General features: G+C 40.3%; 3 protein-coding genes across 3 annotated transcripts; all 3 read left to right on the forward strand.

The window, feature by feature from the left end:
• Nucleotides 1–1116: 1116 nt before the first annotated feature.
• On the forward strand, nt 1117–3345 carry GCK72_018136 (uncharacterized protein; the record flags this gene model as incomplete). Its single annotated transcript, XM_053732412.1, has 4 exons — nt 1117–1161; nt 1209–1765; nt 2869–2920; nt 2968–3345. The coding sequence occupies 4 exons, from the start codon at nt 1117–1119 to the stop codon at nt 3343–3345; spliced, it is 1032 nt and encodes a 343-aa protein (XP_053581325.1).
• A 2722-nt stretch (nt 3346–6067) lies between these two features.
• Nucleotides 6068–6894, forward strand: GCK72_018137 (uncharacterized protein; the record flags this gene model as incomplete). Its single annotated transcript, XM_003114344.2, has 5 exons — nt 6068–6187; nt 6234–6345; nt 6397–6531; nt 6581–6692; nt 6810–6894. The coding sequence occupies 5 exons, from the start codon at nt 6068–6070 to the stop codon at nt 6892–6894; spliced, it is 564 nt and encodes a 187-aa protein (XP_003114392.2).
• Nucleotides 6895–9794: 2900 nt separating this feature from the next.
• GCK72_018138 (uncharacterized protein) lies at nt 9795–25458 on the forward strand (the record flags this gene model as incomplete). The annotated part of the gene is made up of 18 exons (XM_053732413.1): nt 9795–9861; nt 10789–11057; nt 11714–11893; nt 12263–12547; nt 12599–12982; nt 13035–14533; nt 14582–16739; nt 16789–18344; nt 18391–19479; nt 19651–19809; nt 19856–21482; nt 21529–23440; nt 23486–24001; nt 24083–24232; nt 24387–24716; nt 25036–25094; nt 25143–25359; nt 25406–25458. 18 exons carry the CDS (start codon nt 9795–9797, stop codon nt 25456–25458), a joined length of 12510 nt encoding a protein of 4169 aa, XP_053581326.1.
• Nucleotides 25459–26083: the final 625 nt, after the last annotated feature.

Consider the following 26083-nt stretch of genomic DNA (forward strand, 5'->3'; position numbering starts at 1 on the left):
AAAGGGAAGTCGGAAGAGGGAAGAAGAAAGTTAAAATTTCGAAAGGGAAGTCGGAAGAGGGAAGAGGGAAGTGAATTTTTGAAAAAGGAAGAAGGAAGGAGGAAGTCGGAAGTTGGGTTCCGAACTCGGAAGTAGGAAGTTAATTTGGAAAAAGACAAATTTTAGAAAAAAAATTTTCTAGTCATCACTGAAATTTACGTACTCGATGTCTCGAAAAAAAATCGGGAAAAATTTCGGGTACTCGATTTCTCGAAAAAAAGTTTCGAGAAATTTTTTCGTTCCCGATTTTCCCGAAAAAATTTTCTCGACCACACCTGTTTAGAACACTATTTCTGAACTTTTAGGAAATTTTGAACTGTTTCTCATACCTGTTCTCTCTGTTCCTGTCTGGATACAATTCAACTCACATGCTTATCTGTTTTCTTATGTCTTCCCAATATTGTCAAACATTCAAATCCATTTTTTTTCTGTAATTCCAATTCCAATTCGAAGTTAGTCTAAACTCACACAACTAATTGTAAGAATTATCAGAAATCAGATATTTGCAGAATAAGAAGATGAGCGTAATCAGTGTTTTGCCAACTATCAAATGAGATTGCTGAGTTTCGAATCTGAATCTGGGACTCAGTACCTTGAGAGTCTGAAATATGAAAATACATACGAAATCATGCGGCCTAATTGTATGTTATCCAGTCAGAAACGGAAATATCCGCCAAAATTTATCAAGTTGGGAAATTGTCAAGTCTTGATTATATAACACCTCCCAGTAAGAAATAACCAGAAAAAAATCTGATTCTCCAAACAAGCGTTATAACGAATAAACGTTGATTAAATATTTCTTTCATTCACGTGATGCTAACCGTTTTATTAGCAGACGTGGACAAATGCCCATCCGCCGTTTTCAATGAGTTTGAGGCTTTGTGGGTAAGGGTACGCAGAACTACGTCAGAGTGTTTACACGAGGAGAATCTGTTCTTCTGTGATCGATAGAGTCTGTGAACGAAAAAGTTTCCACATGCTCTTTTTTAGAAAAAAGTTGTTTCTTTTTTATTATATAGAACTTCTGAAACTCCACCTGCTTTTTCAAAAATAAGTCAATATAGTTTCAGCCTAGAAATGGAGAAAAACTCGGGAAATCCATCTGCCACCACTTCCACGAACGTAAGTTTTGAAAATGTGACAGCTCATAATTAAGAAATTGATTTCAGTCTAATACAAATGACATTTCACAAACTATTCGTCAAACTCAATCCGACTTCGGTAAAACTCCTGAAGAAGGGAAGAAAGTTCGTGAAGCAATGATGAAAGCTTTGAATTGTATCAGAGAACTGGGTGTCCAACGTCCTGATGATCCGATGACGTTCTTATCTGAATTTATGTTAATGGAGGATCCGAAATTATCTCCCTATTTCAATTCGAACAATTTGAACCAAAAACTTCACAAGAGTAGTTATTATGCTTCCTCGTACATCAAAAAAGGAATCGAGGAACTGCTGAAAAAAGAAACGGAAGAAGATCCTGCAATATTTCTCTCTAATTACTTTTTGAGCCAGAAAGAAAGTTTCGAAAAGAAGATGGCTGAACAAAAATCATTATCAAATAAAAATGACGTTTCAAAAACTGTTCGTCAAACTCAATCCGACTTCGGTAAAACTCCTGAAGAAGGGAAGAAAGTTCGTGAAGCAATGATGAAAGCTTTGAATTGTATCAGAGAACTGGGTGTCCAACGTCCTGATGATCCGATGACGTTCTTATCTGAATTTATGTTAATGGAGGATCCGAAATTATCTCCCTATTCCAATTCGAACAATTTGAACCAAAAACTTCACAAGAGTAGTTATTATGCTTCCTCGTACATCAAAAAAGGAATCGAGGAGCTGCTGAAAAAAGAAACGGAAGAAGATCCTGCAATATTTCTCTCTAATTACTTTTTGAGCCAGAAAGAAAGTTTCGAAAAGAAGATGGCTGAACAAAAATCATCATCGTGTTAAAAACTCTTTTTCACTTGTTCTTTGACTCTTTGACTCCACTTTCTCCTTAACTCCTATGTCTTTTCGACTTCACGGAAGTCAAAGAGTGGTGTAGTCAAGGAGTGTTTGCCCTTATTTTCTCTTTTTCATACAGACTGTGTTAAAAAGGTCCATTTCTCTACCTCCTTCATTCTGAAATTCATTTATACTTCTCTGATTTTCATCTCTCTTCCCTTCTTTTCTCATATTTCTCTTCCAACTGCAATGAATATATCGATGCTAACAATATATGTGCCTCACAATTAAAAACGTCTTCCTGTATTACCATCACTTTGCTAAACAAAAGACAGAAATGACTGGAGCCAGACGTATTAGCAGGAAGACACTCTCTGGATACGCTTCAACTCGCGTGCTTATCTGTTTCTTCTGTCTTCCCAATATTGTTAAACTCAAAAAAACCAATTGTGAGAGTCATCAGAATTCACATATTTTCAGAATATGAGGATCAGCGAAAATCTCCCAATCCCCCCGTCGAAAATCTCCCAATCCCCCCTTCGTCCCATGACGTTAATTTCCTGCCGTCCTTCTATCCCCGATTTTTTTGCTTCCACCATTCCAATTTGGAATGCGATTACTACTAATGTCCCCCAATTCCTCCCTCCATCTAAATCCGATTTTTTCCGATAATTTTTTAAAAGAGTTTGAGGCTTTGTGGGTAAGGGTACGCAGAACTACGTCAGAGTGTTTACACGAGGAGAATATGTTCTTCTGTGTTCGATAAAGTCTATGAACGAAAAATTTTCACATGCTCTTTTTTAGAATAAAGTTGTTTCTTTATTATTATATAGAATTTCTGAAATTCCCCTGCTTTTTTAAAATTAAGTTGATATCGTTTCAGCTTAGAAGTGGAGAAAAACTCGGGAAATCCATCTGCCACCACTTCCACGAACGTAAGTTTTGAAAATGTGACAGCTCATAATTAAGAAATTGATTTCAGTCTAATACAAATGACATTTCACAAACTATTCGTCAAACTCACTCCGAATTCGGTGAAACTCCTGAAGAAAAGAAGAAAGTTCGTGAAGCAATGATGAGGGCTTTGAATAGTGTCAGAGAATTGAATGTCCAACGTCCTGATGATCCAATGACGTTCTTATCCGAATTTATGTTAATGGAGGATCCGAAATTATCTAGCTGTTCCGATTGGGACAATTCGAACCGAAAACCTCACAAAAGTAGTCATTGTGCTAAATCTTACATCCAACCAGCAATCGAAGAACTGCTAAAACAAAAAACGGAAGAAGATCCTGCAATCTTTCTATCTAATTACTTTTTGAGCCAGAAAGAAAGTTTCGATGGAAAGATGGCCGGATGAAAATCATCATCGTGTTAATCACTCTTCTTCACTTGCTCTTTTACTCTTTGACTCCACTCTCTCTTTGACTCCTATGTCTTTTCGATTTCACGAAAGTCAAAGAGTGTTTGCCCTTATTTTCATATCTCTACCTCCTACCTCCTGTAATATATTTATACTTCTCTTCTTTTCTCTTCCCTTCCTTTTTCATACTTTCTCTTCCAACTGCAATGAATATATCGATGCTAACAATATATGCTCCTCACAATTAAATACGTCTCCCTGTATTACCACCACTTTGATAAACAAAAGACAGAAATGACTGGAGCCAGACGTATTTGCTGGAAGACACTCTCTAGATAGACTTCAGCTCACATGTTTATCTGTCTTCTTATGTCTTCCTAATATCGTTACACTCAAAAAAACCAACTGTAAGAGTCATCAGAGTTCACATATTTTCAGAACAAGAAGATGAGCGTAATCAGTGTTTCACCAGCTATCAATTGAGATTGATGAGTTTCGAATCTGAATCTGGGACTCAGTACCTTGAGAGTCTGAAATATGAAAATACATACGAAATCATGCGACCTAATTGTATGTTATCCAGTCAGAAACGAAAATATCCGCCAAAATTTATCAAGTTGGGAAATTGTCAAGTCTTGATTATATAACACCTCCCAGTAAGAAATAACCAGAAAACAATCTGATTCTCCAAACAAGACTTATAACGAATAAACGTTTATATAAATATTTCTTTCATTCACGCGATGCTTACCGTTTTATTAGCAGACATGGACAAATGTCCATTCGTCTTTTTCAAAGAGTATGAGGCCTCTACTGCTACAAATTTATGTAAGAGTTCTTCTTCTTTCAAGCTTTTCTTCAATCACAAATAATTATTTTTAAGGTAAATTCAGAAATTTTGTGATGAGTATTATGGAATTTGCTCCTTATATTTCTCTCGTATGTCTTCTGATCAATCTATTTCATGTCATAATTTTAACTCAAAAGTCAATGAGAAACTCTTCTATTAATTTGATATTGGCAGCTGTTGCAATTTCAGATATCTGTTTTCTTTTATTTCCGATTCAGTTAGAAGTCGTGGCAATTCAGGACAGTTTTCAACCGTGCTCAACAATGAATTCCTATCCAGTCTTGCTAATCAAATCAATATTTGATTCAATTCAATTCACATCTAGAAGATTCTCAATTTGGCTCAGTCTCTCAATTGCTGTGATTCGAACTCTGGTTGTGAGGAATCCCCTCGATCCCAAAATCGGTCAACTTTCACAGCCAAAATCCCTCGGTTACTGTATCCTTTGTATTCTTCCAATTTGTCTTCCTATATCTATTCTCGGTTGGCTGAAATACAATTTAGTTCTAAATCCAGTTCCAGAAGTTTGTGCTAAAACTAATAGCCCAATGATTCAATATTCTTCAAATTACTCTGATCTATTCATTGCAAATGATTATTTTGTATTTCGATTGTATAACTTCCTAGAGTCCATTATATCTAAGGTATCTTCCGCTTGATGTTTTTTCTAATCTTGATTTTTCAGCTGATTCCCTGTATATTATTTCCAATATTCACTTTTCTATTAGTGACAGAACTTCTAAAAACGGAAAAAAGTAGAGCAAAGATGTTGAATTCCGGACATTCCGAAAACTCATCGGGGAGAAAAACGAAGCTAGTTTTATATCTGACAATCACATTCTTTATCGCTGATTTTCCATTGGGAATCGTCATATTTCTCAAGTTATTTTTCTACCCATCATCTGCAATTACGTGAGTGAAAGAAGCATATTCTGAATCAGCATTAATTCAATGATGTCCAGAGAAGTCCTCAACATCTTCACATTCTTATTCTCTTTTTGTCTTACTGTGAACACTTCTACACACATGTTCATCTGTTTTTATATGTCAAGTCAATATCGACAAACAGCAAAGCTGATTCTGTGCTGTAGTTGTGCACCAAAGGTTTGTAACTGTGAATAGAAAGAAATTCCAGAGATTAATGATTCCAGAAACAGAGTGCAGTCACAAGTGTGGCACCGATAATAAATAATTAGTTTGAGATGGAAGTAATATTGAGTTGAAACATTCGAGAATAATTGTTTCATCGTCTGTGATGATTTGTTTGTTCTTTGGATCCCTAATCTTTCACTCTCATTAGAACGTTCGTTCTCTTAATGTTCAAAGACGGAACTGATTGATAACAAGAGAAGATTATAAACCCTTCCGCGTATAAACTGTTTGTAGATTTATGATTTCTCTTCCTACCTCATATCTCATCTGAATGAATCTTCTGACTATCTGTCATATCATGTTAATTTCAATTTTGAGTTTTCACAATAAGCTTCCTTCTATTTTTTACCTAATTTCTAAACAAATTAGGCGAAGAAACACAAAGACAACTTGGCAGTAACACGGAACATTCTCTCGATGTTCGATCGGTTCCCTCCAAGAGTATATGTGTAATAATTAACGTGGTGGCGGATGGGTGGAGTCAACTGAAAAACGAAGAAATGTCGAAGAAGAAGAAGAGGTACGGACTAGAAAAAGGGCACGTCACTGCAGCAGATTCCATGTCATCTTCCTCCTCCCGACGTCCTCACTCATCTGCCCAATTATCGAATTATTATCTGGGCGACGCATCGAGGCACGAACAACCACTACACATATATTGTACCTCTTCCACTCTCTTTTCTGTTTTATTCCGAGATATTTGCTGTTGATCTTACGATGTGGACTCCGCTGCTTCTTTTTTTGATCTTTTCATTTTTAGTGGATTTGAATGAGAGCTGTCAAGAACCACCGAGTCGAGGTCACTCGAGATGTGGCAAGAATCTGAAATCAAAAAAGGTAGTAGACATTGAATTCTCCAAATATTTGATGAATCAAATTTCAGTATTATTTCGACAAAAAACTCGAAATGTGCCTTCCATTTCTCTACGAAGGTTGCGGTGGAAATTTCAATCGATTCGATGATTCAGATATGTGCAATTTAAGATGTAGAGCAGGTTTGACCCGACATGATTCTGGTTTCCATAATTTTCTTTAATTCTTGACAGCAGATAAAGGAATTTGTGGCGGTGGCTCCAAGGCTTTGGGCAGCTGCTCAAATAGAAATAAGACTTGTCCAAGAGGTTCGAAATGCATAACAATGGCATTTGGACTTGGATTATGTTGTGATGAACTCATTCAAGGTTTGATAGGATTTTGTGAATTAAATATCAAAAATTTGAATAATTTCAGAAGCATGGCGACAAGAAAACCATCCAGTATGTACCATTCCGAACCATGAAGTTGTTACAGAGACAGTTTGGTATGGAGAGCAAGAACTCTTGGGAAGACATTGTGGTCACAAGTGAGTATTTCTTCCTTCCTTCAGAAGGCTAATCCCTCTTAGTGGGTGTGTGGACCATTCAAAACTCTCCAATCCACTTTCTTGAATCCTTCCAAACATTCTATACATCACATTCAGATTCTGTCCGATCGGATCGAAGTGTGTCGAAGGCAGATGGCTGGCTCACTGCTGCAGACCAATCATAAAAGCCGCTAATTCATAGAGTCGTGGCGCCCGGAGAGTCCATTTTTATGTGTTGTCCCTTGCGCCCCTCTCCCTGGCTAACTCTATTCGTATTTCCTCGAATTGTTGTGAACTCTCCATTTTTTTGGCTTTCTTGTTTGCAAATGTGATTTATATTTTTCGGGTCATTCGGTTTCTCATTCGAATCATTCATACACAATCAAACGAAATAAATTGTAACCTATTCTTCTTGTCCTGTACATAAATAGTTCATATTTCAGAATTTTCAGTCAATACTGTATTATAATACGCGTATTACTGTCTGCAACAGAATATAAGGGGATAAAATTCCAATTTAAATTCCCGCGCGGAAGTCCGCAAACACCATCACGCAAAGAGTGAACTTTTCGCGAAGTCCGCGTTTTTTAAATAATATTTTCCCACATTTTTTGCAGTTTTCAAGTTTTTAAAACGAATTTACTATTGAAAATTAGTAAAAATTGAATATTATTGAAGAAGAAACGGTGAGACATCTTAAAATTATCACACATTCGCGTAACGTTCGTGTGAACCATCAAAGATAATTAGAAAATATGAGTAGTCATGTTTACTTTTGATGTTTTCGTTTTTCAAACTTCTCAGTCTAACAACGTATAGTCATTTCAACAAATTTCTGTCAATTGGTGTCAAGCTTAGGCCTATTTCACCATAGACTCGCTCTTCTCATTTTCAAAACACACCTAATTACATCACGAATCGATCTTCTTGTTCTTTCCATGTCGTTGCCTAACTGTTTTGTTTTCAACATATTTTTCACGCGCCTAGAAAATTTCAAATTCGAAGGTGGTTTTTTCAACTAGGTGTCAATGTCCTTGACAGTGCACACGCGGCGATATTTACAAGGGTCGGTGATTTATAGTTCTGAAGATAATGAACACATTGTTTCGTAAAACTTTTCCACTGTATCTTGTGAACTAGCGGTCTGAGTATCCTTATAAAGCAGTTTATAAACGATTCATTCTGTAGGAATCCTACACAGTTTCATCAGTTTCATTCCAATATGTAAATCAGTTTTGCGCAACATAAACCCCTTCTTTTCTATGAAACAGACACTGTGGACTTTAATTTATTCGATTTTCCTTCCGGTCTTTTTCATTCCTCTACTCGTCCGTTTCCGACATTTGTAGCACATCTGGCGACGATTCATACCGACCCTTTAGCACTTTTTTGTTCAATGTGTTCAGCACAAGGTTATGCGCACTTCGCCTCTTTCTTTTCTTCCATTCGTTTATACTAAACTTATCGCATTTTCATTTCCACTCTTCCACTTTCAAAAGGTAAAGAATACTACTAGTTGAGTGACCGTGGTAGTGGAAAACTGTAGGTGACGGTTTTCTCGAGATTTTGCCTTTTTTTCCGACTGATCTGTTGACGAGATACAGTGAATTAGGCTGTGAAAGAAACTCCTTTTTTTGAAAAGAAGAGACCTCCGTTTTTCTTGTCCGTTTCATTTCAATGCCTTCTGACTAAACGACAACGAGCGTTTTCTCACTGTTTTATCATCCTTTCTAGGTCTTCCTCTTCCATTGTATGTTGGCTCGCTGTTTTTATGATGGTCGTGGTATTGGTTGGTTCTTTGTTCCGTTCTTTCAAAAGTTTCGAATGGTTGTTTACTTGACTTGAATTTTAGCATCTATTTTGAAACATATTATATTCGGAACTGTTTGTTTCCATTATTCTGATTTTTCGCTTCTAGACCTAAATAATACTTCAAGCTATTTTCATTCTCTAGCTCATGCTATTTTTTTGAAAAGTGGTCTGATATTCAATAACACTGAAATCCTAAATTGAACTCTCCCATAGCTCCATTACCTAATCTCCTCCTGCCTTCTCCCAATAAAAAGCAGTTTCCGCCACATTGCCCTCCATAAATCATGCCAATATCACCTTCAACGCGTCGGCGAGAATGGTCAAGTATTCGTAGATTCGGTGCGTCGGTAAAATGCGTCAACTCTGACGCATCCGTGTTGACAGACGAACTCAACTCATCATAAATACACAAATGGAAATGTATACGGCGTTGAATAGATTTCATCCCGAGAAGTTGTGGGTGAAAGTTTTGAATGGTTGAAAAAACCACTAAGTTTGTTTAGATGTAGTTTTTTTGGGTAACTCGTCCGAAGACGAATTTATCGTTAAACTGAAAGCTGACATCTTTTTCAAATCGAGACGACCTTCCCTATAGAAAGAATTTTTTAAATAGAAAAAATAAAAGCTAGTGATTAGAAAAGTGATAACGGAAGAGTATCTCTCATGCATCCGAACAAAAAGCGGTGTTCTTCCTGGCTCTTGAAAGAGACATGTTTGAACTCAAGTGCCCCACTATGGCGGTCAGCTATTTTTGTGTTTGTCAATTTCCCCCACCGGAATCCTCGATTTCTCGCCCATTTCGGCCACTCAATTGTTGCCGCCGTCTCCGACGAACATTCCTTCCGTTCTTTTCCCGTCAGTGAATACACATATTCGATACTTTTTATCCGTCGCGCCGATCGATGGATGTCGTCTAATCGTCTCCGGCACCTCACTCGTTACTTCTTATTCTTCTTGTCATATTCAGACAGTGTTGTATAGAGAGTTGAGTAGAGGGCGGATAAAGGAACGCCGGACGTTTTCTTCTTCTTCTCGCAAGTGGATATATTGAAGATAAAGATTATATAAGAGCGTACCTACGGAAGGAGAGGAAAACCACCACCACGGCTACTGTGCGACTGTCGCGGTGTTTCCTTGACCCTTCTGCGCCATATCTGACGAGAATCGAACGCGGATTGTCAAGACTGGTCATAACGGAGGAAAGACTACCACTTACTATTTTTTCGACTTCTTCCTCATTATCGCATTGTAATATTCATCTTCTAGACGCTGAAAGTTTGATTCTCTATTATGTCGTACGTGTCTTTCGCGGCGAGCTACTCGCCTGGTGAAGGGAAAACAGTTCGTAATATGAACGGTATGTTTATTTGAAAAAAATTATTTTGTTGATTAAAGTCATGTAATTAGGGAAGTGTTTTCGTTTCAGTTTCAAAACCTAATATAATGATACCAGTTATTTTCGGAAGTTTGAAAATACTTCAAACTTTGAGATTGGTGGGGAGCTCGTTCCCACTGCTATGTTGTTTTGTTTATATGCATTCTTTTCTAACCCTAAACTTTTCTCACACTGCGTTTCGTCTCACTATCTCTGCTTTGTTTGGTAGTGGCGAGGGGGTAAATATGCAACATTGCATACCATCAGAGCACCCACAGGACCGTGAAGGGAAAGGGCACATTGATAGGTGGTAGTGTTGAAATGTCAACACAGATTGAGACGCTTCTCTTTCTATATTTTCCTTTTTTGGTGCCGGCGTTCTTTCAGTATGATTCACTTTACACCATGTAGTTTCTATTTCCAATTTGCAATCCATTTAGAGGTTGTGTACAATTCTACTGTTAGATTCCTAAGTGTCACCAGTAATAAACAAAGTTCCAATTGCTTCTCCAGTGTGTCTAATCCCTTTTCTGTTCTCACTCATTGCGAGAGTTCGTCTTCACTAATGATTTAAGTAACTAACAGCCGGAGCATTTTTGAATGACTCATGTTTCTGTTTCGCAGTGATAAGACGGTGTTATCAGATGTAATAAACACTGGGAACGCCCCCACCTCCACACCACATTCTAACTAACCTCTTTTCTACTTCCAAAGTTTGGAAATTTTAAAATAAACTTTCAAAACTGCTGTCATGGTTTCAAAAGTTTTTACTTTTTGCTTTCATCATAAAGAATTGCCTTATTGTTCGCAGCGAAATAATCATTTTCACTTGTCTTTCTCTTGAAAAATTTAATCTTGAAGTTTATTTTTGCATTCAACTGCTTCCATCTTCATATAAATTATTTCCAGACAAGGTAGAAGGGTACCGCAAGGAGATTGCGCCGAGTCGCGAAAACGTCGATTTCGAACACTTGCGACGAACACCGCGAGATCATCTACCCGAGAACGATTATCAGACGACAAGTAGCAGTGGTTTAGCCGGTGGGGACGTCAAACCCTATCAGTACCGCGACTATCATCAGCATCAAAAACACGAATATTACGGTGAAGGTGTTCAAGACGGCTTGGGAGAGATTGAAGACAACAAAGACGAGACAATGAGAAAGTACGAAATGCAAGTAAGTATCTCATATATTACTTTTTTCAACAAAAAAAACCGCACATCTAGACAAAATGTTAGTTTTTATATGGGACACCAGTCAACTAGGCGAGTATAAACTTTTAAACCTATTATGATTGGATTTCATTTAATCCGGTTTTGTGTTTGTAACCCAAGTCTGTTCAAACTGATTTTCCATGTCAGATATTTCATGATAGTTCGTTTGTCCTATTTTTTCGCACTTTCGAGTCATGCCAAAGAAACTGATTTATTCGATTTCTATGAAATCAACAACTGCCTCACCAACTCCTAGTGTAAGAACAATAACTAACGAGCAGGTATTTCTGGCCTTGTAATTAATCATTGAATGATTCATGGGCAAGTTCAAGAAATCTAATGGAGCCAGTCAGTCAGCTGACGGCTCATACACTCGCCCTTAACGAAATTTCTGTTTATTATCATTGTGGTCGGTTAGTGTCTCTTTCTCCCGGTAAGGCAAGCTATGCTGTCAAAACGGGAAAGCGCTCAAACTCTCGCTAGTAAATATTTGTTTTTTTGGTTGGTCTGTAACGATATGTTATTTGGAGAGAGTACTGAAAAAAACATGAATGAATTGTTTAGTTACGAAAAATTGAAATCGACAAAAGTTCGAAATCTCATTTGGATTGATTCCAGGTACGAGTTCCGACGACCGGTGCACCACCAGTTCGCGCAGACGCTAGTGGAACCGATCAAGAAGACTTCAACAACGAGACACTCTACTTTGAAAGATCACGTATTCGAACACTGCAAGACGAGCGTGTGCATATTCAGAAGAAGACATTCACAAAATGGTGCAACTCCTTTCTTAATCGGGTAGGTATGACAGATTATGAGGTTGGAGTAACAGTTCCGTAGAGTTCATCGCGTATCCATAATTATCGTTTACACGAACGGGTGAGAGAGGGAAAAGAAAAAAGAGAGAACGAATAGGGGGACAGGGATCAATTAGTCGGGAAGAATTGTTTACGGAAAGAAGGATATTGCAACGAGAAAGTAATGCGGACCAAGGTGACCTTGCAAATTCTCTTATCTCCATGATGAGATCAGTTTTTCTTTGTTGTGTGTCGGAAAGAACGAGAGGAATGTCCAGATTGGAAGGGGTAGTATATAAAATGATGTATGTTTGAGGGAGAACCTGGAACAAAAAATCAAAGAATTAGAACTGAATCACATTTTTTTCAGGCAAGTTTGGAGATTGTCGACCTTTTCGAAGATGTCGGAGATGGAATTCTGCTCATGAAACTTCTGGAAATTATTTCTGGAGACAAACTCGGAAAGCCGAATCGTGGACGAATGCGTGTACAAAAAGTCGAAAATCTGAACAAAGTTCTTGATTTTTTGAAAAAGAAGAAAATCCAATTGGAAAATATTGGAGCCGAAGACATTCTTGACAGAAACGAAAGACTCATTTTGGGTCTCATCTGGACTATTATCCTCAGATTCCAGATTGACACTATTGTTATTGAGGTTTGTTTTTGCTAATTAAATCAAAAATATAAATTCTCGATTCTTGTTTAGGATGAAGAAGAAAGGGGAGAGAGGAAACATGCCAAAGACGCCTTACTTCTTTGGTGTCAACGAAAAACAGCAGGTTATCCAAACGTTCGCATCGAAAATTTCACAACAAGTTGGCGTAATGGACTTGCTTTCAACGCCCTCATTCACTCACATCGTCCGGATTTGGTCGATTTTAATCGTCTTAATCCAAATGAGCACGTTGATAACCTCAATCACGCTTTCGATGTCGCCGAGAAGAAGTTGGAGATCGCTCGTCTTCTTGATGCTGAAGACGTCGATGTTACCAGACCAGATGAGAAGTCGATCATCACTTACGTCTCCCTGTATTACCATCACTTTGCTAAACAAAAGACAGAAATGACTGGAGCCAGACGTATTGCTAACGTAAGTATACATTTCTCATAAAGAAGTCATTACATGATTGATGTTATTTCAGATCGTCGGAAAACTCATGGTCTCTGAAACCATGGAGGACGACTACGAGCACATTGCATCTGAGCTTCTCAACTGGATCCGTGTCACCATCAAAACATTGGAATCTCGCCGTTTCCCTAACTCACTCAACGGAATGCGTGAAGAACATGCCAAGTTCAATCAATTCCGTACAAGTGAGAAACCACCAAAATACAAGGAAAAGGGAGAATTGGAAGCTCTTTTCTTCACAATTCAAACCAAACGAAAGGCGATGAGTCGTAAACAATATCAACCACCACAAGGATTGTTCATGCACGATATTGAGTCTGCTTGGGCTCAATTGGACTATGCTGAAAACGAGAGACAAGTAGCGATTATTGCTGAACTTCAAAGACAAGAGAAGTTGGAACAACTTGCACAAAGATTTCACAAAAAAGCAAAGCTGCGAGACAGTTGGCTCAGATCTGTTCAAGTGGTTCTCGAAGAAATGGAACACGGACGCAGTGCGTCGCAAGTTGAGAAAACTTTAAAGAAGCAGCAAGCCATTTCCACTGATATTTTGGCTCGTGAAGATCGTTTCAAGATGTTGACAGCAATGTGCAATGAGTTATGCACAGAGAAGTATCATGAATCTGACAAGGTTCGTGGGATGGAAAGAGAAATCATCGACCGCTGGACACAATTGTTGGCACTCCTTGAGCAGCGTAAACGAGCTCTTATGAGTTTGAATGATTTGATGTCTCTTCTTCGTGACATTGATACTCTTTCCAACGAGTTATACGCTTTGGAACCAGCCGTCAGAAATCGTGATGTTGGAAAACATTTGATCGGTGTTGAAGACCTTCTTGGAAAACACGATCTCGTTGATGCTCAGATCAATGCTCACGGATCTCTCCTTTCAAAACTCTCACAGGCTGCTAACAACTATATTCGTCACAAAGAAGAACAATTTGATGTGCTCCAGAGAAAGCTAGATGAAGTTACTGCTCAATACAACACACTCGTTGAGTTGTGTCGCTCAAGACGTCTTGCTTTGGAAAGAGCTCGTTCCTTGTTCCAGTTCATTCAAGATCATGAAGAAGAAATGGCTTGGCTCGCCGAGAAAGAGAAGTTGTGTACTACAGCACTGAGCAGTGGAGATGTTTCTGCCGTTCCACAAACCACTCTGCTTTACAAGAACGTTGAGATGGAAATGCAAACACACTGGGCTCGAAGCAAAGGAATGATTGCTGGAGGAGAACGACTCGTTCAAAATGGTCAATCTAAGGAAGATATACAACGAAGATTGACTCAAATGAATCAAGGATGGGAAAGACTTCGTGTTGCTGTTGATGCTCTCGGAAATTGGTTGTCTGAAGCTCGTCATGCTCAACAATATTTCCAAGATGCTAATGAAGCTGAATCCTGGATTCGTGAAAAGATGCCACTTGTCAAGTCTGATGATTTGGGGCGTGATGAAGGAGCTGCTGAGTCGCTGCTACAACGGCATGCTCGTCTCGAGGAGGAGATTCGCGCATACAAGTGAGTTTTCGGTAATTAATTTTACCTGATCTATTGTTTTGTTTTCAGGAATGACATCACACGTCTTGAAGAAATGCAAAGCCAACTCGCCAACAGTGCTTTCCACACTGCAACTACGAGCCAATCTGTTCAAGAGACCGAAGAAGTAACAGTTCCTCAAATCGAGATGTCATACAAATATGAAGGAAATGGAATGCGTGTTGGAAAGGGAGAGATTCTCGCTCTTCTTGAAAAGTCTACACCTGAATGGTGGAGAGCTTTGAAGCGAGACGGAACCGAAGGTTATGTGCCTGCAAACTACTGTAAAATCGTTCCGGGTGAATCTGTGACAGTTACCCAAACAACACAAAAGACCACGACTACAGTCGAAGGAAATGAGACGAAGAGTTCCGTAGTTGCAGACAGACAACACAAGATTTCCAACGATTATCGCGAGCTGAGAAGACTCGGTGATGTCCGACGACGCCTTCTTTCTGATAACATCAAACTTCTTCGCTTCTACCGAGAATGTGATGATTTCGAGAGATGGGCGAAAGAAATTGAAGTATCATTGGCTGATGAACCATCTCCAGAACATGTTGCTGCATTCCGTCGTAAATTCGATAAGCTCGAAGCTGATATGAAGACTAATGGAGGAACACAGCTGAAGCATATTAATGACATTGCAAATGATTTGATCTCTGAAGGACATGGACAGTCTAGACAAATTGAATCCCGTCAACACAAGATCAATGCTATGTGGGAGAATTTGGAGCGACTCAGAAAGCAAAGAGCTGTTCGTCTCGAAGCCACAGAACGTGTTGCTGATTTTGATACTACTTGTGAAAGTGCTCGTGAATGGATGCTCGGAAAATTCGAGCAACTTGATCGTAATCCAAATGATGTCAAGAGTCTTCAAAACTTGGAACGTGATCTGAAGCCCCTGGAGGATAAGATCGCTGCGCTGGAGAAATTGGCTGCTGCCGTTAAGAAAGATCATCCAGAAGAAGCTGCTGCTATCGAAAGAAAGATCGCTGAGTTGAGAGCTCTTCACGCTGATCTTTTGAGACGTGCTCAGGAGAAGATGTTGCTTGCAGAGCAGACTCAAGGAAAGGAGATGTTCGAATCTGCTCTTCGTGATATGATGGGATGGATCGAGAAGACTCGTAAAGGAATGTTGGAAGATGTTCACCCAGTTGATGTAGCTGAAGCCGAAGAACTCCTCAAGAAGCATTATGAACTCGGAGAACAGATTAAGGATAAGAAGTACGAAGTTGAATATTGTCAAGAGCTCGGACGGCGTCTCCTTGAACGTAGCCCACGTATGCCGAAGGTTGAGGAACAATTACAGAACCTTGTCTCCGAAATGGCCGCTCTTCGTGATCTTTATCGTCGACGTGATACTATTTTGAAGCAACAACTTGATCTCCAACTTTTCAACCGCGAGTCTGAACGTATTGATGCAGCCACCAAAGGACATGAAGCATTCCTTGAGTTCGATAACCTTGGAGATTCTGTGGAATCCGTTGAAAACTTGCTGAAAAGACATCGTGACTTAGAAGCAAAGCTTGATGCCCAGGAAGCTAGACTTGAAGCTTTCTCTCGTACTGCAGATGATATGATCAAGGCTCAACACGCTGATTCTGCTTACATCGAGCAGAGAAGGAGAGATGTTCTTGCCAGAAGAGAAGCTGTACGACGTGCTGCTGCCCAACGAAAGAAGCAATTGGAAGCCTCCCTTGAATATCAAGAAATGCGTCGTGAGGCCGATGAAGTTATGGGATGGATGCATGAGAAGGCCAAATTGGTTGCTAGCGGAGATGATACAGCACTTACACCATCTGCGATTCCGCATCGTCTCTTGAAACACGAAGCCTTTGAAGCTGAGATTATTGCAAACGATTCACGCATTCAGCAGATCAACAAAGAAGGAGATGGTTTGATTGCAAAGAAACACTACGAATCACCAAATGTTGAAAAGATTGTTCGACAAGTCAACGCTCAATGGGGAGACTTGAAGAAACAAGTTTACAACAAAGGTCAACGACTCCGTCAGGCTGCTGATCAGAAAGGACTTGATAGAATTTTGGAAGATGCTCATGCTAAACTCGATGAAATGGAATCTGCGTTGAACTCGAAGGATCAAGGACTCGATCTAAGATCCGTCAAAGACTTGTTGCAAAAGCACACAGTTCTCGAACAAGAAATGGGACTTTACGGAAACAAGGTGAGTATTTTAATATTTTCAACAACTTCATTTCATAATAATTTTTCAGCTTTCTGATATCGAGAATCGTGGGAAGAAAATGGCTGTTGAGGGACATTATGATGCAGACAAGATTCATTCGACTGTTGGAGATCTTCTTAAACGCTATGCTGCTATGAAAGGACCAGCTAAACGTAGAAAGGGTGATCTCGATGAGTCTCGTCTTTGGCATCAGCTTGTGTTCGATGTTGATTGTGAACTACAATGGATTGCCGAGAAGAAACCAATCGCTTCATCCCAAGACAATGGTCGCACTTTGACTGAAGCTCTAAATATGGTTAAGAAGCAGGAACAATTGGAAGCTGAAGTGAATCAACATGGAGGACAAATTGATAAAGTTCTTGGACAAGCTTCTGAACTTGTCAAGAGACATCATCCAGCTTCTTCACAAATCAAGTCGAAGAGCGGTGAACTTGAAACTGCATGGAGTGAGTTGAGACGTCTTCTTCGTGCCAGACGTGCTATCGTTGATTGGGGAGTCAAAGAACAACAGTATCTATTCGATGCTGCTGAAGTTGAGTCATGGATGAACGAGAAGCGTAATGCTTTGGCATCAGAAGATTATGGAAGCGATGAAGATGCTGCAAGAAAGCTTCTCGCTAAACACCGTGCTCTCTGTGAGGATATGACTACCTACCGGCAATGGCTTGAAAAGCTTGAAGTCAAATGCTCCGAACTTGTTCAATCCGACCGCCCACACATTGATCGGTTCCAGAAGAGACAAGATGAATTGGTTCATGAGTTTGATGCATTGAGTAAGCTCGCTGAAGATCGTAGAAATGCTCTGGAAGACGCTGTTTGTCTCTATGAGTACATGAGAGAATCTGCTGATTTGGAGCAATGGATTGGAGAGCAGTTGCAAACAGCTCTGTGTGAAGATTTTGCTGAAGATTATGAGCATCTCAAGGAATTGCAATCCAAGTTTGACGAGTTCAAGCAGAGTGTGAAAACTGGAAGTGAACGATTTACATCCTGCGAAACTGCTGCCAATGCTATTCTCCGACGCAATCCACCATTTGCCAGAGATGTCGTGAAGAAGCAAGAGAAGCTTAGATCGGCTTGGAACCTCCTCTGCGAGTACATTGAAACACGTACCGCCAAATTGGCAGTTGCTGAGGAACTCCACCGGTTCCATCGTGATGTTGATGAGTTCGAACAATGGATGGCTGACAAGATGGCTAACATGCCACGTGATCTTGGAAGAGATGTGAAACATGTGCATTCTTTGTGGCAACAACATGAGGCTCTCGACAAGGAGACTCATAATGCTCAACCACGACTAACTCAACTCGTTGAAGAGGCCGAGAGACTGAAGAAGACTTATCCTGGAGGAAATGCTGAGCAAATTGGAGGAAGACAGCAGACTTTGGTAGAAGAATGGGAAGAGTTGAGAAATGCTACAGACGACAGAAAGGACATGTTGAGAGCAGCTTTCGATTTGCACACATTCAACGGAAAAGTCAGAGACTTGCTTGCTTGGACTGATTTGACTATCAGTGACATTCAATCGGATCTTCATATCAATGATCTTCAACAAGCGGAATGGCTTCAAACTGAACATTCTAGGTGAGAAAAATTCCCGATATTCTCAAAGTAACATATTTGTTTTCAGATTGAGTCATGAGATGGACGCAAGAGAACCAGAGTTTACTAGACTTGTTGGCGATGGTGAAAAGATGGTAAATGCTCAGCACTATGCTACAGAGGAGATTAAGAACAAGACCAGACTTCTCAAAACTGCTCTTGAGCGTCTTCGAAGTGAATGGACTTTGAGAAACGGATACCTATCGCAAGCTGTTCAGTGGCACGCATTCCAACGAGAAGCTAAGCAAATCATCGCTTCAATTGGATCCAAGAGAACCACTCTTCGCAGTTTGGCTGTTGGAGGATCTGTAGCTGATGTTGAGAGTCAGAAAAAGAGACTCGACACATTCGAAAAAGCACTGTCCACTCTTGATGAGCGTACCGTTACTTTGGATCATACTGCTAATGAATTGATGAAGGCTCGTCATATGGAATCGAAGAATATCGCGATGTGGCAATCTAAGGTTCATGAAGAACTCAAGCTGCTCCGTGAAGATATTGAAGCTAGACATGCTATGTTGAAGGACGCGTTTGCTCTCGCTTCATTCGGAAGTGATGTTGCTCAAATTGAAGCTTGGATTGATGAGAAGACTAATGGAATTCGCAAGGCTCGCGATCAATCTAGCGAGAGTATCTCTATTGAGGAGAAGATGAAAAGACTGCAAACTCATCAAGCTCTTGAAGCGGAAGTTGCTGCCAACAAAACGATTGTCGATCAAATTCTCCAACGCGGACAACAGTTGAAGAGTCTTCACCGTAATCCAAAAATTGCTGATCGTTGCGATGAACTTAATGTGAAATGGAGTCAACTTGCTGGCGCTTGTGCTGATCAATCCAGAGCCCTCGAAGAAGCGAGAGATCTTCTCAGATTCAAACAACTCGTTGAGAACGTACTCGCATGGATCAATGAGAAGGAAGTTCTTGTATCGACTGCCGATATGGGAAGAGACATGGAACATTGTCGATTGTTGCTTGAACGTTTGGATGGAACTCGTTCCGATTCCACAGTAGATGAGCAGACTCTCGATGAAATTAACCGTCTCGGAGAGAAACTTGTAAAGCAAGGAAGATCAAGCCGCGATCAAGTTCAAAAGGAGCAACAACATCTCAATGAAAAGTGAGTAAAATGAGATATACTGTTTCTTGATTAGAAGTTCCCTCGAAATAACCAAAAAATCATCTTTTTATTTTTCACTAGATTTATGAAAGTATTGACACCTGTACCAGACATAATCTGTTTGTAATCTCCTAGACCTCCAATCCAATCCAACCAACTTTTTTTTTGCAGATGGCGTCTCTTACTCGGACAACTGTCACACTACCGTACTGATCTTATGGCTGCCATGGAAGTTCATACTTTCAATCGGGATGTTGAAGACACTGATGAACGTATCCACGAAAAGATTGCCGCTATGAAGAGCGATGATTTCGGAAAAGACTTTGCCAGGTAATCGTTTCTCGAATGGCAATGATTACTCATATACATTTTTCAGTGTGGAACTTCTTGTTCGTAAGCAGTCAGCTCTCGAGAGAGACATGAGTGCGATCCATCAAAAGCTCATCGCCCATGACAGAGATGCTCAGAAGATTCTTGAGAAAAGACCACCACTCAAAGACACTATTCTCGATTCGTTGAAGAAGTTGGAAGAGAGCTGGAAGCAGTTGTCTGAAGCCGCTGAAGCAAGAAATGACAAGTTGAATCGGTCCTTCAAACTTTATAAATATCTTGATGATGTTAAAAAGACCGAACAGTGGGCAAATCAAGTCAGAAACAAGATGACATCTCACCAAACACCGAAAGATAGTAGTGGTGCTCGCAAACTTCTGGAACAACATCACGAGCGTAAAGCTGAGATCGACGGAAGAGCTGAAGAGTTACGTCAATTGCATGAAGAAGGACAAGCTCTGAATCAAGAACAACCAGAACATAAGGCTGAAGTTCAGAGAGCTCACAAACGTGTCCAAAACTCCGAACATCAATTGAGACAGACTTGGGAAAGCGAGAAGGGAACTCTTCAGAAGCTTCTCGAATGGATGCTATGGTGCGACGAGGCAGTTCAGTGTGAACAGTGGCTCGCTGATAAGGAGAATCAAATCGCTCGTGGAGAACTTGGTGATACTTCTGATGCTGTCGAAATGCTTATTAAGGGACACAGTGCTTTCGAAGATACTGTTCGCAAACAGAGTGAGAAGATTGATGTGCTCGCCAAGAATGCCGATGCTCTCGTGTCTGGAGGAAACAACTACCGTGCTGATATAATTACCCGCAAGGAAGAAGTTACTGCAAGACATGCACTTCTTCTCAAGAGTGTCACCAAGAGAAAGGATATGTTGGAGGATTCGAAGAGATACCACGAATTCATTCGCCATTGTGGAGAACTCATAATCTGGATAACTGCCAAATTGCAGCTTGCTTACGATGAGAGCTTCTTGGATCATACCAACTTGCGTTCCAAACTTCAGAAGCATATGGCTTTCGATTCAGAACTAGTCGAAAATGAGAAACGCTTGTCAACTGTTGAAAGACAAGGAGAAGAACTGGTAGCTGACAATCACTTCATGAGTGAACAAGTGAAAGCGCAACTTGTCGAGTTGAGATCTGGATGGGACGAGCTTAGAACAAAATCTGCTCTCAAAACACAACGTCTTCGTGAGGCATTCGAACTCCACTCACTTCAGCGGAAGGTAGAAGATATAGAGAAATGGCTTGACAAGGTTGAAGGAGAACTTGCTTCTGAAGATCATGGAAGAGATATGCTATCCACTCAACTTCTTATCAAGAAACTAGACACTCTTCAAACTGAAATCGCTGGACGTTCTGATGCAGTTGTCGAGATGATGAAGAAAGCACGAGAGTTGAGAGTTCAAGGATCAGCTGCTGCTGATGACTGTCTCAAGCAAGCCGAACAAGTTGAGGCTCGTTATTCTAGTCTTGGTGAACCTGTCGATATTCGTAGAGCTAATCTAGTTGACGCTCAAGCCTTCTTCGAATGGGTAAAAGCTGCTGAAGAGGATCTTGAATGGCTCTCCGATAAGATGCCGTTGGCAAGCAGTGGAGAATCTGGTGACTCATTGCAAAGTGCTCTGTCACTTCAGAAGAAACATGCTGCTTTGGAAAAGGTAAAATTAACATTTTCGAACTTGATTTCATACTTTCGTTTTACAGGAACTCGATACTCGCCAGTCAGCCATGGATGATACCGAGAAACGCGGAAAGGATATGATTCGTCAACGTCATTTTGCCTCTGGACACATTCAGAAAATCCTCGACAGACTTTCAACTGCAATGCTCACATTGAAGGAGAGCTGCGGATTAAGACGTGATCTTCTCCAAGAAGCCATCGATGCTCATGAGTACTACACCGAAGAAACTGAAGCTGAACAGTGGCTCCGTGAACAGATGCCACTTGCAATGAGTCAAGAAATGGGAAGAGATCAAGCTGGAGCTGAAAGTCACTTGAGACGATTGACTGTTTTGGATAAAGAAGTTGAGTTGTTCAAGAATGAAATTGATCGACTCAAAAAACGAGCTGATGGACTTCTCGCTAGAGAGCACCACGATGCTATGTCGATTGCTGCAAAACAACGAAAATTGGAGGCTTTGTTCGGAGATCTCTGCAGAGAGTGTGCTAGAAGAAGAACTCAAATTGTCGATGCCTCCAAATATCACAAGTTCGTTCGACAGGCCGATGATTTGTCGGACTGGTTACGTGAAAAGGAAAGAACCGCTTCTGCTGAAGAATACGGACAAGACCTCGAAGACTGCCAACAAATAATTGAACAATTCGAATCGACTGTTCGCGAATTGGCTGCTGCTGGAGAACGTGTTGCTCTTGTTCAACGTTCACAAGAAGATCTATTGAGAAGTGGACATCCATATGGAGCATCAATTACTGCAAAGGGAGCTGATGTTCAAAGACTCTGGACTCATGTCAATGAAGTTGCTAACGAAAGAAAGCAGGCATTGAATGGAGCTCGTCAAGTACATCGTTTCGACCAAGAAGCTGATCAAACTTTGAACTGGTTGCAAGACAAAGAAGCAACCGGAGTTGCTATGGAACAAGAAGATCTTTCTAGAGCTGATCTTGCTTCTGTCAAGGCTCAATTGCAGAGACATGATGAGTTCATGCACGGAATGAAGGCAGTTGAGAAACAAGTTGCTGAGTTATGCCACGAAGCGGAACGACTCTGGAACTCCTTCCCAGATACCAGACATCATTTGGAAGTTCGTAGATTGGATATGGAAGAACAACTCAAAGATATCCTCGAAGCTGCTAAGAAGCATTTGGAGAGACTTCGTCATATGCAGAGCTTGCAATCTTACTTCCAAGAATACCGTGAGATGATGCAATGGATGAAGAATATGCAGACTACAATGACATCAGAGCAACTGCCACGTGACGTCGCTTCCTGTGAATCTCTTGTCCGTCGCCACGACGAATACAATCTCGAAATGCAAGGACGTAAACCATTTGTCGACGATTTCGCTCGCCAAGGAAGAAGAATGATCCAGTCTAACCATGTTTTGTCTCAAGAGATTCAAGAAAAAGTTGAAGTTCTCGAAAAGTCATGGGAGATGCTGTGTGAAATCTGGAAGGATCGTGCTGAGTTGTACGAAGAGAACATGGATGTTCAGAAATGGAAACAAAATGCTGAACAACTCGATTCATGGCTGGAAGAACGCGCTGGACTTCTCGGAGATGATTGGAGAATGGTCGATTCAGTTGAAATGGCAGAGAGTCATCTTCGTGATTTCGACGATTTCCTCGTAACCCTTGAAGCACAAAACGAAAAATGCGAGATGGTGAAGCGTCTGACACTTGTCGAACAGAACTTCAGCCGCCTCAGAAGCAAGGAGATTGATCGATCAAGAATTGCAGAAGAAGATCAAAAGAGAAGAGACACCATCAAGATTGTTGAGAAAGGAAACATTCTGGCTAACCGTAGACAAGAAAGAGAACGAAGAAAGACTCAGGAGATTTCGCTTCTTCGTCCATCACCATCAGGAGAAGAGTTCTCTACGCACACAATGCCACGCAAGGATCGAAAGGATCGCGCTAAGACTACTGCCGATTTGGGTAAAACATGCTCATTTTGTACTAATAAAACTAGTTTATTTTCAGCACCTGGATCCGTTCAAATCGGTGAGCTCCTTGCTTCATCTTCCACTGTGACACCACTTCAATCTGGTGTCGAAATGACAAAGACTCCATCATTCACCACTCGTCGTACACAGTCTATTCGTAAAGGAAGTCGCTGGGAAGATATGGGAGCAATAGACATGAAAGGATTCTTCGATCGTAAGCAATGTCAACAGAGTGGAGGAAAACGTGCGACAATTCGATCATGGAAGAACTATTATGGAATTCTTTGCGGACAACTCCTGTGTTTCTTCAAGGACGAGCAACAATTCATAGAGAACATTGCTGCCGCTCCACCAGTCTACATCTACGGAGCACAATGCGAACAGTATCCAGAGTATGCCAAGCGAAAGAATGCGTTCCGACTTCTTCTGCAAGACGGTTCCGAATTCATGTTCTCGTGTCCAGACGAGCGTCAAATGTTGGAATGGGTTGCCAAGATCAAGTTCCACGCTCATCTCACTCCAAGCAATCAGCTCAAGTCTTATTCGTATAATGGTGAGTATTGATGATAATCCCACTAATCAGGAGTGTTGTCTCTATTTTTCTTCTTGGTTAAGCATGCTTCTTTTGTTTTAGATGATCTCCTTCAAACCACCGGTACAGAACAACTGCCAATGGTTGCACCAAGACGAAATATCGGCGGCCATGACGTTGCAAACCGCCTATCTCATGCATCCGCTTTCACAACCTCTGACGATTTGGATCAGCATGAACTTGATTATTCGAGTGGGTTTTTCTACTTTTCTTTCTTTCAGATTATATTTATTACTTCCCTTTGGTTCCCCTCTGTTTCCCTTCCTTTGTTTTCATATTCAGGTCAAACCATGCTTTTAATTTTGCTTAGCTTTCTAAATGCTTTCATTAAGTTTATCTGCTTCAGGAGGGTGTACTTCTTTGCCACGTGGTAAACATAGTGGTCAAATCACAATGCGTGATTGTGCCACATTACCAAGAGGATTTGGGTCAGATGTAGTGGAGCAGCAACCAACTGCATTCTTCCCACCTTCTGGTCCACTACTTGCTACTCCATCGGTATTGACAATGTCATCCTCGTCGATGACAGCAAACTCGGTACCGACAGTAGTAACTCGTAAGATTGGAGTTGTCCGGAGAGCAAGTCGACGACAATCTGTTTATGCTGAGAGCATTTATGGAGAAGTAGAACAAGCTATTGCAGAGGCTAATCGAGTTTCTATAAACGGCCCGAACGGTTAGTTGGTGGCACTGAAATGTTTTCACCAACACATCTTCACACACTTCTCAACACTGTGTCGACACTCGGAGTTCAACTAATCCTACGTTTCTCATTCGTCCTTGCTTGTCTGTTACTTGATATTCATTAACATCTAACATCCAATTTGTTCGTTATTAATCAGTCTCAAAAACCCAGTTCCCTCGTATTCTTACCCATTCTCATAACATCTTCTACTCACGGGTCATATGCTCAATGTAATTACACAAGTTTGTGAAAATTCAGTGTTACACATAAAATTCCTGGAAAACTGTTCAAATAATATATGTGTTTTCAGGAGATCACGCTGAACTCCGCCATACCATCCAAACTCATCCAGGAAGTTCCGGTTACACGGTAAGAATTCAAAATTCAGGTCATTAAATTTTTAGTTCATTTTTCCAGGAAACTCTAATGTACAAAGAGCACACATCATCTAATTATCAACCAATGGAACGATCCATGTCGCCAAGAAGCCAACAAAACGGAGAATTCATTTCCTGGGTCGAAAGTAATCAACAGAACCAGTCAATGACCACTCCAGATGGCAGATCTACGTCTGCGAGCGTCGTTTCCACCCCTTCCAATTATGATGATAATGATTCTATCAAATCGTCATCGAGTAAGACTGTCCAGTGATGCAACATGTATTTTATGATTTCTTCCAGAACGAAAAGGATTCGGTTCGCTGTTTAAGCGAGGCTCCAAAGTTTCAAAGTAGACAAGCTGATCTTCAAATCTTCTGTAGCCGATGATTGAAGCAGCTGAATTCATAACTGATAATAATATTTATTTTTCTGTTAGCTCCCATTCTTTTGTTTTTTTGCTTTTCTTTTGATTGTTTATCCCGTACGTCTCCCCGTCTAAAACCCCCATAGTATTATTGCTCATTTCTTATTTTCTTCTCCCTTGTTAAAAATTTTAATTCCAAATCTAATTTTATTTATTGTGCTTCCTCCCAAACATCACTTTCATTTATTATTATCGTTCAGTCCCTAATTGGAAAAGGATCATGAGAAGCCCGAACTCTGACTCCTTTTTCAAATCACGGGATACCTCCACCCTTACTTCATTCTGAATTCGTGACGATTTTTCGATGTGCTAAAATGGCCTTAGCGATGCTCATAAAACGTGTATTTTATGATAATGACTGTTTAATTATTTTTGTATTGTGTCAGGAATGCCCAGCAATTGTTAGCCGGCAGGTCAACGAAAGTATTTTCTAAAGAGACTACAGACGATGAGACATTTTTCAAAACTACGAGACGCAGTTTTTTCACATTTTGTCATTTTTTTTAAATCCTAAAAATCGTCCTTTTAAACTTGCTTCGCAAGAAAACATTTCA

This window comes from Caenorhabditis remanei, chromosome V (assembly GCF_010183535.1).
Source record: "Caenorhabditis remanei strain PX506 chromosome V, whole genome shotgun sequence".
In the NCBI taxonomy this organism is placed as follows: Eukaryota; Metazoa; Nematoda; class Chromadorea; order Rhabditida; family Rhabditidae; genus Caenorhabditis; species Caenorhabditis remanei.